Source organism: Oncorhynchus masou, chromosome 22, assembly GCF_036934945.1.
Source record: "Oncorhynchus masou masou isolate Uvic2021 chromosome 22, UVic_Omas_1.1, whole genome shotgun sequence".
NCBI classification, from domain to species: Eukaryota; Metazoa; Chordata; class Actinopteri; order Salmoniformes; family Salmonidae; genus Oncorhynchus; species Oncorhynchus masou.
Genome location: NC_088233.1, coordinates 46,651,887 through 46,671,194, shown reverse-complemented (window position 1 = coordinate 46,671,194; position 19,308 = coordinate 46,651,887). Strand labels below are relative to the sequence as shown.

At 41.9% G+C, this 19,308-nt stretch overlaps 1 protein-coding gene across 3 annotated transcripts in view; it reads left to right on the top strand.

Moving 5' to 3' along the window:
• Window positions 1–18,628, top strand: part of LOC135509574 (GRAM domain-containing protein 4-like) — a 43,279-nt gene extending 24,651 nt beyond the window's left edge. For 2 of the 3 annotated variants that reach the window (XM_064930339.1, XM_064930340.1), the window contains exons 6-19: window positions 1,498–1,630; window positions 3,738–3,763; window positions 3,960–4,051; window positions 4,614–4,705; window positions 4,816–4,864; window positions 5,289–5,360; window positions 5,501–5,544; window positions 7,110–7,219; window positions 7,419–7,573; window positions 11,923–12,070; window positions 12,304–12,397; window positions 13,378–13,468; window positions 13,996–14,064; window positions 14,986–18,628. In XM_064930339.1, coding sequence (XP_064786411.1) covers window positions 1,498–1,630; window positions 3,738–3,763; window positions 3,960–4,051; window positions 4,614–4,705; window positions 4,816–4,864; window positions 5,289–5,360; window positions 5,501–5,544; window positions 7,110–7,219; window positions 7,419–7,573; window positions 11,923–12,070; window positions 12,304–12,397; window positions 13,378–13,468; window positions 13,996–14,064; window positions 14,986–15,093 — 1,283 coding nt within the window. In that variant the 3' untranslated portion in view covers window positions 15,094–18,628. The remainder of the gene's footprint in view (window positions 1–1,497; window positions 1,631–3,737; window positions 3,764–3,959; window positions 4,052–4,613; window positions 4,706–4,815; window positions 4,865–5,288; window positions 5,361–5,500; window positions 5,545–7,109; window positions 7,220–7,418; window positions 7,574–11,922; window positions 12,071–12,303; window positions 12,398–13,377; window positions 13,469–13,995; window positions 14,065–14,985) is intronic. The other variant, XR_010450949.1, reaches the window with a different exon arrangement.
• Window positions 18,629–19,308: the final 680 nt, after the last annotated feature.

Genomic DNA, 19,308 nt, shown 5'->3' with positions numbered 1-19,308 from the left:
TCCTGGAGTGGCCTAGCCAGTCTCCAGATCTCAACCCCATAGAAAATCTTTGGCGGGAGTTGAAAGTCCGTGTTGCCCAGCAACAGCCCCAAAACATCACTGCTCTAGAGGAGATCTGCATGGAGGAATGGGCCAAAATACCAGCAACAGTTTGTGAAAACCTTGTGAAGGCTTACAGAAAACGTTTGACCTCTGTCATTGCCAACAAAGGGTATATAACAAAGTATTGAGAAACTTTTGTTATTGACCAAATACTTATTTTCCACCATAATTTGCAAATAAATTAATAAAAAATCCTACAATGTGATTTTCTGGATTTTTTTTCTCTCTCATTGTGTCTGTCATAGTTGAAATGTACCTATGATGAAAATTACAGGCCTCATCTTTTTAAGTGGGAGAACTTGCACAATTGGTGGCTGACTAAATACTTTTTTGCCCCACTGTATGCTGCTGCTACTGTTTTATCATCTACCCTGTTTCCTAAACACTTTATCCTTACCTATATGTACATATTTAACTCAATTACCTTGTACCCCTGCACATTGACTCGGTCCTGGTACCCTCTGTATCACAGGAGGTTGGTGGCACCCAAATTGGGGAGAACGAGCTCATGGTAATGGCTGGAGCGAAATGAGGGGAATGGTATCAAATACATCAAACACATAGTGTCCATATGTTTGATGCCATTCCATTTGCGCCATGCTGGCCATTATTATGAGCTGTTCTCCCCTCAGCAGCCTCCTGTGCCATTGTCGTTACTCATCGTGTATCTATTCCTCGTGTTATTTTTCAATCATATCCCGTTTTTTTTTTCTCTGCATTTTTGGGAAGGGCCCATAAGTGAGCATTTCACTGTTAGTCTCCACCTGTTGTTTACGAAGCAGGTGACAAATACAATTTGATTTGAACCACCCACCACATAGTCTCGGAAATCCCAGACCTATGCTGGAACATTGTTAACATTGTGGGAAGCAACCAGCACGCCGTCCGCTCAGCCACATTCCAAACAAAGCGAGGATGGGAGTACAGATTTGAATGGTACTTGTGAGTTGTCTTGGGGAATAACCCGAGGTGACTATTTTAATTGGGTGTGATGTCAGGCTGCAATTTATTTTAGTGAGGTGTCTCGGAGCGAGCTGTTAGGTAATTAGTTCCAGAGACGTGCTGTGGAGACGATACAGTATGAGGGGAAAGGAGATTAGAGAAACTGCTAAATAAAGACGAGGTGTTTGGATACACTGTAATGAAGAGATACAGGTGCTAACGTAGGTCTGACAAAAAGCATACATAGTGTTGTATTCACATACATTCATACTGCAACAACCATGCAACATTGAGTCGAATACTGGTCAAATGTATACAGTATAAGTCGTGGTCACCAACACTAGTCCTGGAAAGCAACAAGGTGTGCAGGCTTTTGTTCCAACCCAGATACAACCTACCTGATTCAACAAAACAAGGTCTAACAACATCCCATATGTTCCTCTGCCCCTGCAGACAAGCAGAAGGAGACCATGTACTCATGGCTGCAGGCGTGGCTGTACAACCGGTTCGGAGCGTACATCGGGGACTTCCGTTTCCAGCCGAAGGAGAACACGGTGGAGCCAGAGGAGCCGCTAAGCGCTAAGAGGTGAGAACTGCCACACTTGACTTCTGCCACAGCCAGGAGCTAGCATAATAGGCATCGTCCAAATTCATGACTGTAAATCAGGGGACTGATGTTAGCAAAGCGTCACTATGGGCCTTCAGCTAGGGTTGCAAAGCTGCCGGTAATTTACCAAAGTTGCCAGAATCTTCAGTATTTTTGGTAATTAACAGATTGCTGTAAATGTTCTATCATAACTTTGGTAAATTATGCTTGAATAAAATAAATGTATTCATATAATATTCTTTTTTTAAATATCTGTTGTCCATGAGTGATCTAATTTATTGAAAAGTATCTAATCAACGATGCCATTATTTCTATTAACTCTGCAACTCTTCCAACTATTGACTTTTCGTCACAACTGCCACCAGTTTGACACCAAAATACTGGCAACATAGTAAAATAAATTAAGTGTGTAAAAAAAATGACATGATGGATATTTCATGCTGAAAAGCCTCATATTTGATGCACACACACACACACACTACATGTTAATGTTTTTAAATGGATGTAAATTGTAAAGTCTTTTGTCTGTGATGTCTTTTTCGTTATGTGTCGGACCCCAGTAAGACTAGCTGTCGCCATTTGGCGTCGGCTAACGGGGATCCTAATAATTGAAATCAAATGTTCACTAAGTTGATGGTTTATATTTAGGATCATGTTTTACAGCTTTGTCATTGTATTTTTTTATTTATTTTAAAATCATATTTAAATCTGCAATATTTAACTTTTTGGGTGACCTGACCAAATTCACATAGTTCGCTCCTATTTCTATTTGAATTTTAGCGAACAGGAAGTGGCTAAGCGATTTCTGCATATTACACCTTTGAATTATTTCATACTTTAAAGGTTTTAAATGTGATAAAGCCACACAGAGGGTCGGAGATAATTAGACACCTGTGATAATCTGAAATACCCAAAAGGGCCACTACATGTCTTGTGATAGATTACATAAATTCCTTGAAAGATTCTAGTAGTGTACTGGTAATAAACGTCAAGTTTCCAGTAATATACCTTCCATTTGTAACCCTAGACACAACTCAAGGTAAGGTTAATTCCACTCATATTTGGATTTTGCCTGAACTATCCCTTTTTAAGATTCTGATTTTAACATTTGCTCTGACGTTGCTCCCCTCGGCTTCTCCCCTATCATTTCAAAGTGGGGGGATCAGCCAGCCACTGTAGTCATCAGGTTAACCAGCTCAGAAGACCCTGAGTACATACTGCTTAGAGAAGGGTCATAAAACTGATGGCTTTGTAATGGGCCTAGAGTCTGTCAGCATGCTATTCATCAGCACCCACCGTAAAGTAGCAGTCCCCATGACTTCACCCTGATGTCAAATTGGCCTGTTGTTATAACCCACAGCCAATCCCAGGCCTTTCAGCTCAGGAGAGGTTGGAACCATGTTGTTGTGGAAGTGGGAGGATTGTCTGACCCCTGGTGGTAGATTGAGTGCACTGCAGCAGGCTGTTGTCATTCTATGCTAGTTAAAACTGATTTAGGATCCGTTCTTCCTGCTCCAATCCAAACGGTGACCTTTTACAGTTGCCCTGGATCAGTCTTCTCCTGAATAACGCAGAGTGGAGTCATGGGTACTCTGACTCAAACTGTGTTATGAAATTTAATCTAAGTACAATAGACGGAGGGGAGAGAAAGAGGAGAGGAAGAGAAGAAGAGAACGCTCAGTGTTAACAATTTCAGTATTGTCATGAGTAGTCTGACTTAAACTGTGTCCTGTAACATTATCCAAGTACATAAGAGGATGGAGAGTGAGAGCAGAAGAGGCTGGGGGTGAGAAGGAAGGAGTGTTCACTGCACCCTGCCAGTTGAAATGAACTTGATGTTAGTTTTTGAGGCTGAAAGAGAAAGGGAGATGAGATGGGAGGCAGACAAGAAGGCTTTGGCAGACAAGTGATTCTTCCAGGCAACACATATGCCAAATAAAATAAAGGTTAAAATAAAATGCTTTCCCATGAAGGACAGCTAAATGTGGCGAAATCAGTTGTCTCTTCCTCCACCAAAACCTATATAGCACTGTTTTTGCTTGTTCTAATTGAATAAAACTCCCCTTCTCTTGTCCCCTGTCCTCAGATTGACTGAAAACATGAGAAGACTCAGTAAGTGTTGTAAATCTAGTGAACAAGATGTACCGATCACACTCTGTCAGCCGTATCTTGATGAATATCATATTCTGAGTCGAATACTATTCCAATGACATATCTTTATTGTAATAAATGATGTATACATGATTGATGCATTTGTGTCTTGATAGTGTTTTTTAAAAATGTTTTAATACTTTCTACTTGTCTGTAGAGCGAGGTGCCAAACCTGTCATAAACTTTAAGAGGAACCTTTTTGCCTTATCCAGCTGGCAGTCAGTGTATACGTCAGCCTTCGCATTCATTGTGAGTGCACACACACACACACACACACACACGAGGCAGTGAGGCCAGAGGTGTCCACCTCTCATGACTATCATTTGGCCGCCTAGTGTTTTGAGTCTACTCACGTGACGTAGCCTGCTTTGTGAGTCCTCTGAAACAGAATGGCACACACACACACACACAGACACTGTTGAGCCTGACAAACCGGTGTGCCTGGCACCTACTACCATACCCCGTTCAAAGGCACCTAAATATTTTCTCTTGCCCATTCACCCTCTGAATGACACGTGTGTGTGTGTGTGTGTGTGCGTACATAAGTCATCTCAATTGTCTTGAGGCTTGAAAATCAAGATTCCAGCGAGAAAGATCAATAGATCTATCGCTCCACCTGTATAGCAACATCTATTTATATTTTAGAGAGATATTTGCATGTAAATCTATATCTGCCCCAAAACGGTATACAATATGTGTTGCATAGTACCGAGATGTTTCACACCTCAGTATGAGTATAGACTAGAGGTGGATAGATGGAAATAATAGATTGTGTGTGTGACCTGTTCTCCCCCTTTTATATTTTACACAGATCTATATGAATGCAGCGTGGCACGGTTGGGCCATCCCCATGTTTATCTTCCTAGCCATTCTAAGGTTGTCCTTGAATTACCTCATTTCCAGGTAGCTAAGCTCATTACAAGGTGCATTTCCTGTTATAAGTTGTTCCATTTGAACATGTGCAATCTGCTTGTGAGTTGAGTCAAACTTGTCTCTCTCCACTTTCTTCTCAGAGGTTGGAGGATCCAGTGGAGTATTGTGCCTGGTGTCTCTGAACCTGTGGTAAGACTTTAATGATGTCACCTCTTTTGGGGTCTAGCTTTACCTAGGAAAGGTAAAAAAAAATCATCCCCTTGCACCTTTCACACGCCCCTACCCCTTCAGTGTTTGCAGATTTTAGGGCACTGGGCGTGTATGAGGTATTCTGGGTGGGGTTATCCCTGTGCTGGGATGTGGGTTTTATATGGTGTGTATTCTCTTTTCTCTCCACTGGCTATCTGGTAAACAGGCTACACTCTAGGCAGTCTCTTCTGCTGATGTGTGTGGGTCTGGTAGTGGTACTCTCTCGATTCTACTCTTTTCCTTTCGGGCATTGGTTAATACCTGCCTGGCGCCCGATCTTTACCACTCTCAAATAAATACCGCTACAACCTTAATGCTGTTTGCTTTCGGGGGAAGAGTTTGGATGTAACTCTTCTTTTCCTAGGAACCATCAAAAGAGGATCTGACTGTTTCAGAGAAGTTCCAGTTAGTTCTTGATGTAGCTCAAAAAGCACAGGTGAGCTGTAACAATTGTTTCACCTTTTTGAGTTAGATATAGTTAGAGATGCTTGATGACATCTATTCATAGTTATGGAGCTGCGATGTGAGGTGTTTAAATTGCCATTTTCACAACAAAAATGTTTGTTTTCTTAACAGAATCTTTTTGGAAAGATGGCAGATGTCTTGGAGAAAATAAAGAAGTGAGTGTGTGTTTGTTACCGGTATGTTTAAGTTTGTTAACCAACGTGAATTTTACACTTCGTGTGTATATATACAGTTGAAGTCAGAATTGCATTTAAACTCAGTTTTCCACCATTCCTGACATTTAATCCTCGTAAATGTTCCCTATCTTAGGTCAGTTAGGATGAAGTTTATATACACTCAATTAGATTTGGTAGCATTGCCTTTAAATTGTTTAACTTGGGTCAAACTTTTCGGGTAGCCTTCCACAAGCTTCCCAAAATAAGTTGGGTGAATTTTGGCCCATTCCTCCTGACAGAGCTGGTGTAACTGAGTCAGGTTTTTAGGATTGAGGTCAGGGCTTTGTTATGGCCACTCCATCCATTTTGCCACAACTTTGGAAGTATGCTTGGGGTCATTGTCCATTTGGAAGACCCATTTAAGACCAAGCTTTAACTTCCTGACTGATGTCTTGAGATGTTGCTTCAATATATCCACATAATTTTCTTACCTCATGGTGCCATCTATTTTGTGAAGTGCACCAGTCCCTCCTGCAGCATAGCACCCCATAACATGATGCTGCCATTCCCATGCTTCACGGTTGGGATGGTGTCCTTCGGCATGCGAGCCTCCCCCTATTTCCTCCAAACATAACAATTGTCATCATGGACAAACAGTTCTATTTTTGTTTCAACAGACTAGAGGACATTTATCCAAAAAGTACAATCTTTGTCCCCATGTGCAGTTGCAAACCGTAGTCTGGCTTTTTTATGGCAGTTTTGGAGTAGTGGCTTCTTCCTTGCTGAGCGGCCTTTCAGGTTATGTCGATATAGGACTCGTTTTACTGTGGATATAGATACTTTTGTACCTGTTTCCTCCAGCATCTTCACAAGGCCCTTTGCTCTGGGATTGATTTGCACTTTTCGCACCAAAGTACGTTAATCTCTAGGAGACAGAACACGTCTCTTTCCTCAGCGGTATGACGGCTGCGTGATCCCATGGTGTTTATACTTGCATAGTGTTGTTTGTACAGATGAACATGGTACCTTCAGGCGTTTGAAAATTGCTCCCAAGGATGAACCAGACTTGTAGACCTCCACAATTTATTTTTCCTGAGGTCTTGGCTGATTTATTTAGCTTTTCCCATGATGTCAAGCAAAGAGGTGCTGTGTTTGAAGGTAGGCCTTGAAATACATCCAATGGTACACCTCCAATTGACACAAATTATGTCAATTAGCCTATCAGAAGCTTCTAAAGCCATGACATCATTTTCTGGAATTATTCAAGCTGTTTAAAGGCACAGTCAACTTAGTGTATGTAAACTTCTGACCCACTGGAAATGTGATACAGTGAAATAATCTGTCTGTAAACAATTAATGGAAAAATGACTTGTGTCATGCACAAAGTAGATGTCCTAACCGACTTGCCAAAACTATAGTTTGTTTACAAGAAATTTGTGGAGTCGTTGAAAAACGAGTTTTAATGACCTCAACCTAAGTGCATGTAAACTTCGAGTTCAGTGTATATATAAATATAATAAATATATAATTAAATAAATCTGTGTGCGCGCGCATATGTATTTCAGCCTGTTCATGTGGGTGCATCCTGAGATTACTCGGAAGCTTTACGTTGGTCTATGGGTGGCCTTGATCTGCTCCTGTCTCATCCCCTACAAACTCATGGGCTTTATGATCGGTAAGTACAATATGTAAATTGTACCCTGGACTGACCTAAGATCAGCATAGGGGGTCACTCCCTGCTACACCTACACGGTGAGAGCCCCAAGCATTGAGATGAGAAATGAGAAAAAGACTGAGATATATCAGATGAAGAAAGAGACATGGAGAGATCCTCTTGTTCTTCTCTCATGCCTTTCTGCATGTCTCCTCTTCAGGGTTGTATGCAGGGATCAAGTTCTTCCTAATCGACTTCATGTTTAGGAGCTGTCCCAAGCTAAGGGACAAGTATGACACACCACACATAATCTGGACCAGCCTGCCCACTGACCCCCAGCTGAAGGAGCGCGGGGGTGCGACATTGTCCAGACGGGTACGTCTCAAACTCTACATATACTATTGTATATAATGCGTTTGTGTGTCTGTATATGTGCAGCTCTTTGGTGTCTACAGTGCATTCGGGGAAAGTATTCGCTTCAAGTTTTCTTTATGTTAAAGCCTTATTCTAAAATGTACCAAATAGTTTTTTCCCTCATCAATCTATACACAATACCCCATAATGACAAAATAAAAACAGGTTTTTAGAAAATGGAAATATGACATTTACATAAGTATTCAGACCCTTTACTTAGTACTTTGTTGAAGCACCTTTGGCAGTGATTACAGCCTCGAGTCTTCCTGGGTATGACGCTACAAGCTTGGCACAGCTATATTTGGGGAGCTTCTCCTATTCTTCTCTGCAGATCCTCTCAATCTCTGCCAGGTTGGATGGTGAGCTTCGCTGCACAGCTATTTTCAGGTCTCTCCAGAGATGTTCAAGTCCGGCCTCTGGCTGTTCCACTCAAGGACATTCAGAGACTTGTCCCAAAGCCACTCCTGCTTTGTCTTGGCTGTGTCCTGAGCGCTCTGGAGCAGGTTTTCATCATGGATCTCTGTACTTTTCTCCGTTCATCTTTCCCTCGATGCTTACTAGTCTCTCAGCCCTTGCTGCTGAAAAACATCCCCACAGCATGATGCTTCACCATAGGGATGGTGTCAGGTTTCCTCCAGACGTGATGATATATATTCAGGCCAAAGAGTTCATTCTTGCTTTCATCAGACCAGATAATCTTGTTTCTCATGATCTGAGAGTCTTTAGCTGCCTTTTGGCAAACTCCAAGCAGGCTGTCATGTGCCATTTACTGAGGGGTGGCTTCCGTCTGGCCACTCTACCACAAAGGCCTGATTTGGTGGAGTGCTGCAGAGATGGTTGTCCTTCTGGAATGTTCTTCCATCTCCACAGACAAACGTTGGAGCTCTATCAGAGTCACCATCGGGTTCTTGGCCACCTCCCTGACCAAGGCCCTTCTCCCCCTATTGCTCAGTTTGGCCGGGCGGCCAGCTCTAGGAAGAGTCTTGGTGGTCCATTTAAGAATGATGGAGGCCACTGTGTTCTTGGTAACCTTCAATGCTGCAGAAATGTTGTTGTACCCTTCCCCAGATCAGTGTCTCGACACAATCCTGTCTCGGAGCTCTACAGACAATTCCTTGGACCTCATGACTTGGTTTTTGCTCTGACATACACTGTCAACTGTGGGATCTTATGTGTGTGTGCTTTTCCAAATCATGTCCAATCAATTAAATTTACCACAGTTGGACTTCTACAACCAAGTTGTATAAACATCTCAAGAATGATCAATGGAAACAGGATGCACCGGTTCTCATTTCCGAGTCTCTTAGCAAAGGATGTGAATATATATTTTACATAAGGTATTTCAGTTTATTTTTAATAAATTAGAAAACATTTCTAAAAAGTGTTTTAAAACTTTGTCATTATGGGTATTGTGTGAAGATTGAACATGAATTGAATCAATTTGAGAATAAAGCTGTAACGTAAACAAATGTGGAAAAAGTGAAGGGGTCTGAATACTTTCCGAATGCACTGAAGGTACGTGTACACACACACACATGAAATATTGATGTGTGTCACAGTTCATCCCTAATTAATGTTGGTGGTCACAGCAGCTGGGAACTGTGGCAATCCTTAAGTTTGTCTGATCACCTGAGTTCTCTGTTTTTCCTCTCTCAGCTCTCTGGGTGTGAAAAGGTAGGGCTCCCTAGCGTGCACTTTGGTCGAGTGTCTGTGTTTGCGCCACCATCGTGTGTATGTGTCATTAGAGATGAGCTGCATTCCAAATCGACCCCTTGCCCCTTTGGATATCAGCAGTAGAGCAATGCTTACCGTGTCTATGTGAAGGATCAAAATGTGGCTTTCTCTTTTAAACATGTGCATCTACCACAGTGCTGTTGAAAGTGTTATTTTCCATATGGCACCAAAGTAGAGATTACCATAATGGTGTATTGAATGTTAATTTTGTCTCCATTCTCATAGACACGATCAGAAGGAACCATATATTCAAAGTAGTGCTGTGTGTGTTGAGCAAGTAACTAGAAGCTAGAAACTGCTCATTGGTTCTTTTTGAAAGATAGTGGTTTGTTAATAGTATTTGTAATATCATACCGGTAACTACTCTTCCACAAAATCCCATACAATTATTCAAGGTTATTTTATAATGTCCTAATAGTTAGCAATACTTATCAGTGTGTTCGGGCCAGTTTGTGTTTTCTAGAAAGAATTCCTGCCAATGGTCAGCAAAAACAAATTAAAGTCAAATCAAATTGTATTTGTCACATGCACTGAACACAACTGGTATAGACTTTACTGTGAAATGCTTGATTATGAGCCCTTCCCAACGATGCAGAGTTGAAACATAAAATGGTAACTAGGAATAAAATGAATAAGAATGGAGCCATATTCAGGGATTACCAGATCAATGTGCAGAGGTATGAGGTATCATGAAGGCATGGTAAAGTGACAAGGCATCAAGATAGATAATAATAATAAGAGTAAAATAAAGAACAGAGTAGCAGTAGCAAATTACGAGTTTCAAAGTGTGTGTGTGTGTTGTGAATATGTGAGGGTTTTGTATGGGACTGTTAATGTTGTCTAGTGAGTGTGCATAGGGTCCGTGCAAGATGGAGTCAGTGCAGATAGTTTGGGTACCATTAATTTACTATTTAGTGGTCTGGCTATTTCGCGGTCTTATAGCTTGGGGGTAGAAGCTGTCTCGGCGCCTGTTTGTCCTGGAGCCGATGCTCTGGTACTGTTTGCCAGGAAGTAGCACAGTGAACAGTCTATGGCTTCGGTGGCTGGAGTCTTTGGCAATTTTTCGGGCCTTCCTGTGACACAGCCTGATACTGTTTAGAGGTCCTGGATTGCAGGGAGCTCGGTCCCACCACCCTCTGTAGCGCTATGCTAAAGAGGGTGGTGTTTCTGCGGTCAAGGACGGTGCATTTGGTATACCAAGCAGGGAAGCAGCCAGTCAAGATGGTCTCGATGGTGCAGCTGTATAACTTTTTGAGGAGTCTAGGGCCCATGCCAAATCTTTCCAGCCTCCTGAGGGGGGAAAAGGCCCTGCTGTGCACTCTTCATGACTGTGCAGGTGTGTGGACCATGTTTAGTCCTTAGTGATGTGGACGCCAAGGAACTTGAAGCTCTCGACCCGCTCCACAACAGCCCAATCGATGTGGATGGGGGCCTGCTCTCCCCTCTTTCTCCTATAGTCCATGATCAGCTCCTTGGTTTTACTGATGTTGAGGGAGAAGTTGTTCTGCTGGCACCACAGGTCTTTGACCTCCTCCCTGTAGGTTGGCTCATCACCTACCACAATCGTGTCGTTAGCAAACTTGATGATGGTGTTGTAGTCATGCGTGGCCACGCAGTCATAGGTGAACATGGAGTACAGGAGGGGACTAAGTACACACCCCTGAGGGGTCCCCATGTTGAGAGCCTGCGTGGCGGAGGTGTTGTTGCCTACCTTACCACCTGTGGCTGGTCCGTCAGGATGTCCAGGATCCAGTTTCAGTCCCAGGGTCCCTGGCTTGGTGATGAGCTTGGAGGGGACTATGGTGTTGAACGCTGAGCTGTAGTCTATGAACAGCATTGTCGCGTAGTTATTTCCCCTCTTGTCCAGGTGGGAGATGGCAGTGTGAGGTGCAATTGAGATTGCATCTTCTGTGGATCTGTTGGGGAAGTAGGCAAATTGGAGTAGGTCTGGGATGATGGTGTTGATGTGTGTCTTGACCAGCCTTTCAAAGCACTTTATAATTACAGATGTGAGTGCGACAGGGCGGTAGTCATTTACGCAGGGTACTTTGGAGCTCTTGGGAAACATGGACAATGGTGGTCAGCTTGAAACATGTTGGGGTAACAGACTGGGACAAGGAGAGATTGAAAATGTCTGTGAAGACACTTGCCAGTTGGTCTGTGCATGCTTTGAGAACCTGTCCAGTCATTTTTCATGTTTCATTCCTTAGAATGAAAGGTTGTTATATACAGTACAGGGCATGAGTCCATTGCGTCATGCTTTGCATGAGACACACCATAAACCTATCGTTCACATCCCCATAAGCATTGTATCCAATGCTCTCCACTAGTACCCCGGCCAATATGCACTGCTAACCATACAACTGTGTATGCTTTGAGTCACCTGCAGTGAAGTTGACTGAGTGATGCTGATGACCAAGTCAAGCCACTGGTTTGAGAGAGCCTGCTATAATGCACACACACTGCTTAGGTCTAGCCAATTCCCTTCCCACACTCTGTTCCTAGTCTAAAATGCTGACCTCTCCATCCTTCCTTCTATCCTACCATTCTTGTCCCCGCTCTCTCTTTCTCTTTAGATCCATCCGACGGTAGCTCACGGCAGTCTAGGAACAGCCTTACCATGTGGTATCAGTCTAGAGGAACAGACTGGCAGAGCCTACAATACTAAGAAGGGGGCTTTCCACGAGGTCTTCAATCTTTCCGGGGATGAGCGCCCCCTAGCAGGTTGGTAGAGCACTACATGATAATTCTCAGGAGCGACGGCTGACTTTGTGCCTGGATCACCACCTCACCCTTTTCCATGTTGACCTATTTCCATAGTTGTTGTTGATGAATTTAGTGTTTATCGATTGTGTTATGTTGGTGCAGTGCAAGCAGTGAAACCATGAGTATTGACTGTGTTTGTTGACAGTGTGTCAGACCTGATATGTGTGTGTGTCGACTGGTTTTGTTGGCAGTGTGTGAGAATGGCTGGCGATGCTGCTTGATCAACAGGGACAGGAAGAGTCCCACAGACTACATCCGTAATGGTGTGCTTTTTGTCACTGAAAAGTAAGCCAAAAACTGCTAATACCTAGCTGTCACATGTAGATATGTACACTGAGTATACCAAACATTAGGAACACCATACCCCGTTCAAAGGCACTTCAAATCTTATCTTGCCCATTCACCCTCTGAATGACGCACATACACAATCAATGTCTCAATTGTCTCAAAGCATAAAAATACGTATTTATTTTTATTTAACTGGGCAAGTCAGTTAAGAACATATTTACAGTTAAGAACAAATTTATTTACAAGAATGGCCTAACAATGAAATAAAAAATATATAGGACAAGAGACACCACATCACCACATAAAGAGAGACCTGAGACAACAGCATAGCATTGCAGAATAGCTTCTTTAAAAAACCCTGGAGTCGATGTCCGGGCCCCCGTGGAAATCGAATTAGCATAATACAAAAATCCCCATCAAAATCCTTCAGTTTAAGCTGGAGATATGTTTCTACACATCGGAATGCTCTCAATCCACCGCGTCCGCCGATGTCGCACGTTCGCATCGGAGGCGAAAGGTGACAGAGAGCTAGAGAGGTGTTTGTCAAATCATTAGACATCCCGAAAATCGGTCTCCTCACACAATCATCTGTAGCGTCTGAACGGGCTTGGCCTACAAACTACTATGACCCCTCGGATGGTAACCCGAGACTCACACAAACATGATGGTGTTCGACAACCCCCACAAGCGTCTTGGGACTCGTCTGAAGGGCTTAGACTGTTATGGGTTAGCCTGTCTCTTGCCTTTCATCTACACTGATTTGAAGTGGACTTAACAAGGGACATCAATAAAGGGATAATAGCTTTCACCTGGATTCACCTGATCAGTCGGTCATGGGAAGAACAGGTGTCCTTTAATGTTTTTGTATGCTCCGTCTCTGCATGTGCTCTTGCAGCACCCTTTTGTGTGTTTTGTATTGGCCTGTGTTCAGGTGTAATGTGTCCTTCTCTGTGCTTACAAAGTGTTTCCCTCCCCAGTTACCTTTGCTTTGAAAGCTCAAGCTGCAGGTCAAATTCCTCTAAAAAGAATAAAGTCATCAAACTGATTGACATCACTGATATTCAGAAGGTGAGTTTCTCTATTTTCACTTCACCTTCTGTCCAATGTCTAAATTCATTGGTTGAACAAAAATTAGAGTTTGGCTGTATCCATATTTTCTGTACCGTGCTGAGGTATACAGTGGAACTTTGCAGTAGTTTAGGAATCACAAAGACAGACGTGACTGGACATGGATCTTAGTCAACTTTGTTTACTAGTGTTTAAATAAAATGTAAAAAATGATTTATTTTTTAATTTTTGAGGCACAAATCATTTAGGCAAGAAGGATCTTGATCCAGGAGGATGCATAGCTGGAGCCCTATTGCTGGATATAATTTATTTGACACATCTTAGATTTCTTATAGTTATAAGCAGTGGCATAACACGCACACCCAAACCTCCAAAAATAAACATTATTTTTTTTACAGTATTGAAAATCATACAATCAGTATTTCGGTATAACCGGTATATCGCCCAAGTCTACAAAAATCGACTTCTGCAGTAGAATGTTAAGGTTGTCTGAGCTTATCTGGTGTTTTGTTTTGTTTGTTCCACAGTACAAAGTCTTGTCTGTATTACCTGGATCTGGAATGGGAATCTCCATAGCAACACCGTCCACCCAGAAGGTAGGAACACTTATGGACAGTCCATTTTAGACCATGTTTCTTTTATCTCTATTTAGGTCTGATTTTGTTTTGTCAAATATGCTGTTAAATATATAAAACTACAAGATGGAATAACAAGTGCATTACATTAGAACATCACAGCCATCATGAACTACTGTAGCTGTTAAAGTAAATCAATCAACAAAATTCCACACCTGGGTGAGGTCGTTTATCATCAGGGTTCTAAATTGCCCTATTTGCACCAGGGAATCCAAATGTAATTCATTTTGTAAGTGGTTCCAAAAATGTGGAGTGTTAAAACTAAAAGGGGACTTACCTAGTCCAGTGGAGACCCAAGGAACCTTGAGTGAACGGATTTGGTATCTCATGTTTTTACACTTTAGTTTTTATATACACTTTAACAACAAAGTGAGGTAATTTGGAAGCTTGTATAGTAGAGCTTTGTAAACAAAAAGGAAGTCATTAAGTGATCTATGGGACTGTAATGAGGACCAGCCTACCTTTTGGGACAGGATGCAGTGGTGAGTATTAAATTGGTCACCTGTGATCGAGCAAAAGGCACTATGGTAGAGTGGTGACTGTTGTTATCTGGTAAATGGTATCACCATAGACAAGATCTGGTAGGAAAGTTGACTGTACAATCTGCTTCCTGCTATTTAGGGAGTGGCAAGATGTAAATATAAAAAAGCCCACTTTAAATCTTAGCTTTTTCACGAGCTCATCGGTATGGTTTTTAAACATAAAATCTTTGTCAATTCAAAAGAACAGATATTTATAGGCAGGAACCCAATCATTGAGCTCCATAACAGCTTTTTGACAGGTTTATCAACGCCTAAAATAATCTTCCAAATAATATCCCAACCTATTATCACTGTCTTTGTATCCCCTCATGCTCCCCTTTATTTACCCGTTCTCTCTCAGCCGTTGGTGTTTGGTGCCATGATCCACAGGGACGAGGCCTTTGAAGCCATCTTCACACAGTACACGAAGAAAGTGACCATGACCACAGCCACCAACCCTGAGACCTAACATACAAAAATGGCTGCCTTTACCAGGGATGTCCTATACTGACACAGCAAGTTCTCTATGTAGTACACTGCTTCTGGCCAATTAGTATATCTGCAAGTATGTTAAGCTAGTGTCCATGCCAAGGTGGTGGATTCCTCCACCAAGCCACATTAGGTTAGTATGTGAGGATGGTATCCACTTGATCTGAGGCCTGGTCCATCACTATAAAGCCCAAGATCTTTGTATCCTCTCGCTGATAACCACAACTTCTCATTAGGTCTAAGGGACTACAACTGGACCCGCACACCATCGCAGCCTCCTACTGGTTCGGTCGAGGCTATTGCATCTGGGGAAGTACCCTTTTGAGCCAAGAGAGCACACTTGTCTTGATTTGCTGTTGTTCTGTACTCGGGTAATAGCTTTTCAAGTCTCTCTCTTTTGTTGTCAGTTTTTCTTTTGTACACGCGTGCGTAGTGTGCACATGCGCGAGAATGTGTGCTGCTAAAAAGCCTATGTGTGTGTGTGTGTGTGTGGTGGGGGGGGTGATCATTTTATGGTCAACACTGTTGTGCTGTTTCAGGAGGGGGCTGGATCTCTTTGCCTATCTGACAGGACTGCCTGGCACTCCCATTTTGTGTATCACACACATTGATGCTCTTTGCTCCACTTAATGCTCTCCTTCAATAGGATGCATTTGGTTTGATATAGATATCATTGGTGGCCTTGGACAGGTCTTAACTCACATTTTGTAAAGTGCACCAGAAACCACGTTTATGAATACCTCGAGCCTTCATGTTTCTCAGTTAATGAAAGTGCTTTAGATATCATTTCTGCAATAGCCTTTAGGTGTAAGTGTTTTATTTAGCCTTTTTTTCTGAGAGAGGAGGAACGGAACGGGAGTCATTTAATGATGAGCAGCCAAAAGCCTGAAGTTATTGTAGTCGATATCTTTCTCGCACACATTTTTGTCTCGGCAAAGAAAAGGTATGGATTTACATGTCCAGGTTAAGGAGTTATGATGCATTCATAAGCACCGCATAAACATGACCTAATGTCAACGTAGTCTTTCTGAAGCCTCAGGGTATATTTATTATGTAGAACAATATGTGTCTTGTTATGTGTGACATTCTACATTACTAATTGGTTCAGTAAAAACGATAACTTATGTAGGTTTTGTGGAATGTTTATGAATGTACTGTAAGTACTTTATTGGACAGATTACATGTAAAGCAATTCCCAAAAAATCAATCTCCAAAAAAGCAGGAGCCTTTTCTACACTTCCTTGTTCCACCACTCTCAATGCCTGACCTAATTCTCTCACAGATTTTAGGCCAGGATTCAAACCAATGCAGCACTGCACTTTCTACCGATTCTGACGTGTAAATTGCCATTGGATCACGCATCACGAAACCACATGTTCTTAAAAGTCGAGTGCAGTGCAATGCTGGTTATTTGTGTTAGTTTGAATCCCGGACAAAAAATGTTGGCAATAAAGTTTTCTTTTTGGTTTTGACAGCAAACGGGAATGGGGTTTATATTAAAATGCTAGTAACCTTGTCAAGAGGTTCGGACCTCTTGGTGTAATGGTTAAGGTGTTGGCTTGAAGGTCGCTGGACCCGGCTTTGAGTGCCGGTCGGGGCTACCCCCTGAATTTGCTATATTGGTGTCAGAAGTGGGATGGTGTCTGTGAGGCCATCGGAGAGGCATGTCCACCTGAGGGACTTGGTATAGAGAAAGTATGGGGGGGCACTCTCCCGAAGGAAGGGGGTAATGTAGCGTCCTTAACCCAACACCTTGCGACCTCGTCAAGATGTTCGGAGCTCTTGGCGTAACGGTTAAGGTGTTGGCTACAATATGTTCTAGTTGAGCACATGCTAGGGAGGCTAACTGGACATTTGCTTGATGCCTTTTAGTCTACACCAAGTAATTTAGGTATCTCACTTGCCAAGCCCCTCAAAAAAGTTTGATCTACTTAAGAAGCACAGAATGTACTGTATGTGTACCAAATTTTTACTTTATTTCACTGCTTGTCATTTAGTTATTTCACCCTATATCTGTAATGTTTACAGATGTTAGGTTCTGAACTCCACTGCTTTAAGTCAGTTTGATTCCTTGTAAGACTATGAGGTCATGAAGACTGACCGGGTATGTCTTGTGATGGAGAACTTCTGAATGCTGATAAACCTGAGTGGTCACATCTCAGCCAATCAAAGACTTCCCCTGAGTTTAGCCACACTCTTTGCCAGTGGATGATGAATTGAAAGGTGTCAATTCGTGAAGTCAGTTGCTTCCAAATCTGTTTGAATCACCACTCGCTAAACAATGTCAATTTATGGCATGGCCGTCAACTTGAAGATGGTACTATAATGAGGACTTTCCGTGTGTGTGTCCCAAACCATCGAAGGTGTTGTAAAAATGTTTTTTTTCTTTAAAGCCTCGCTAATCAATCATGCCCTTCTTGATCGATCATCCTTTTCGCCGCTTGCTAATTCCCAGTATGATGGTAATGGCTTCACCAAGTCCTATGGTAGGTTTTTGTGCAGTTTCTGCCACACTGTAATGCTCACCTACCATGTCATTTCACAATAGTTAAGGAGGATCAACACGGGACTGGATACATTTTCAGAGGAGGATGGATATTGTCTCTATGGTTCTGTGTCAGAGGGGCAGAGATTGTTTCAACCACTGAGGCTTGCCAACTGAAAACTGCAGAAGTAATCATGTGGCCTCTGTGTTAAACAAGTACAGGGCCTTCAGAAAGTATTCATACCCCTTGATTTATTCCACATTTTGTTGTGTTGCAGCCTGAATTCAAAATGGAATTTATTTTATTTTTTTCTCTCACCCATCTGCACACAATACCCCATAAATGACAAAGTGAAAACATGTTTTTAGAAAATGTTGCAAATGTATTGAAATGAAATGCTGCTTTCCACACCTTGTTTGTGCAACAGTTGGCAATTTTTAAAAGTTGTTTGTTTACCTATCTACCAATAAGTGCCCTTTGCGAGGCATTTGAAAACCTCCCAGGTCTGATGTCGAATCTTTATTTGAAATTCACTGCTCGAATGAGGGACCTGAGGCTTGCCCTAAACAAAGGGTTTGAATACTTATTGACCCAAGACATTTCAGCTTTTCATTTTTTATTAATATGTAAAAATGTCTAAAACGTTGACATTATGGAGTGTTGTGTGTAGGCCAGTGACAAATCTAAATTTGATCCTTTTTAAATTCAGGCTGTAACACAACAAAATGTGGAAAAAGTCTAGGGGTGTGAATACTTTATTTATTTGAAATCAAAGTACTTGTTTGCTAATTCATTTTTCATAATACCTTCCCAATCAATATGTAACTGTTTAGGAACGATAACCAGTTACATTAGGTGTGAATACTTCTTTGTAATCTGCTGTGTCCACTGCCTTTTACAAAAAATTGTACATATGAAATTATGTAATGAACACATTTTAAATCCCTATAAAGTTTTTAAAGAAAATTGTTTATTGTAAAATGTTATGTACATTTTCACTTAATTAAGTAAACACATTTTAAAGTATGATTGTTGCCAGTTTTCTTTCAAGTATCTCAATCACTTTTTTCTTTATCCCTGTAATCTGGGATTATCCCTTGTTGAAGGTGGGCATACACTAGAAAGGTTTGGAACGCACTGGGTTAGAAGACCACGGCAAATATGATTTTGTTTCTTGTGTGAAAGGATCCTTTGGAGAGACATTCGCTTGAATGCTCAGAGTGCAAGAGCTTTGCACTAATTTGTGATTGCTCAGTCTGTACACAAGCATGGTCTAGGTTGAAGTTGCCCCTAGATGCTGATCTTGGGTCAGTTTTGCATATCTCCCACTAATGGTTAAGGTTAGGTTTGGGGAGGGGGAGCTGATGACATAGTGGGTCATATTGTTGCTGTTAATGCTAGTTTGACCACCGGAGGGTGTCAGTGTCTTTATGAAACTTCTTCGTGCTTGCTTACGTTTCCAAATAATCTTACAGTCCATGTAAAAGCAGGTGTGTTGATTGCAATACCCTATCCGAAAGAGCATATTCCAAGGTTTTTAATTTATCTAGTTTTGCCAGACAACACAAAATGTTTTACAAATGGTCTCTCTTTCAAAATGGAACTTTTCCTAGAATAACTGCAGTTCCATGCCTAATGGTGAAAATCAGCAAATACCCATTTGGGGAAACTATCCTTTCTGTTATATTCCATCATGTTGTAAAGGGCTG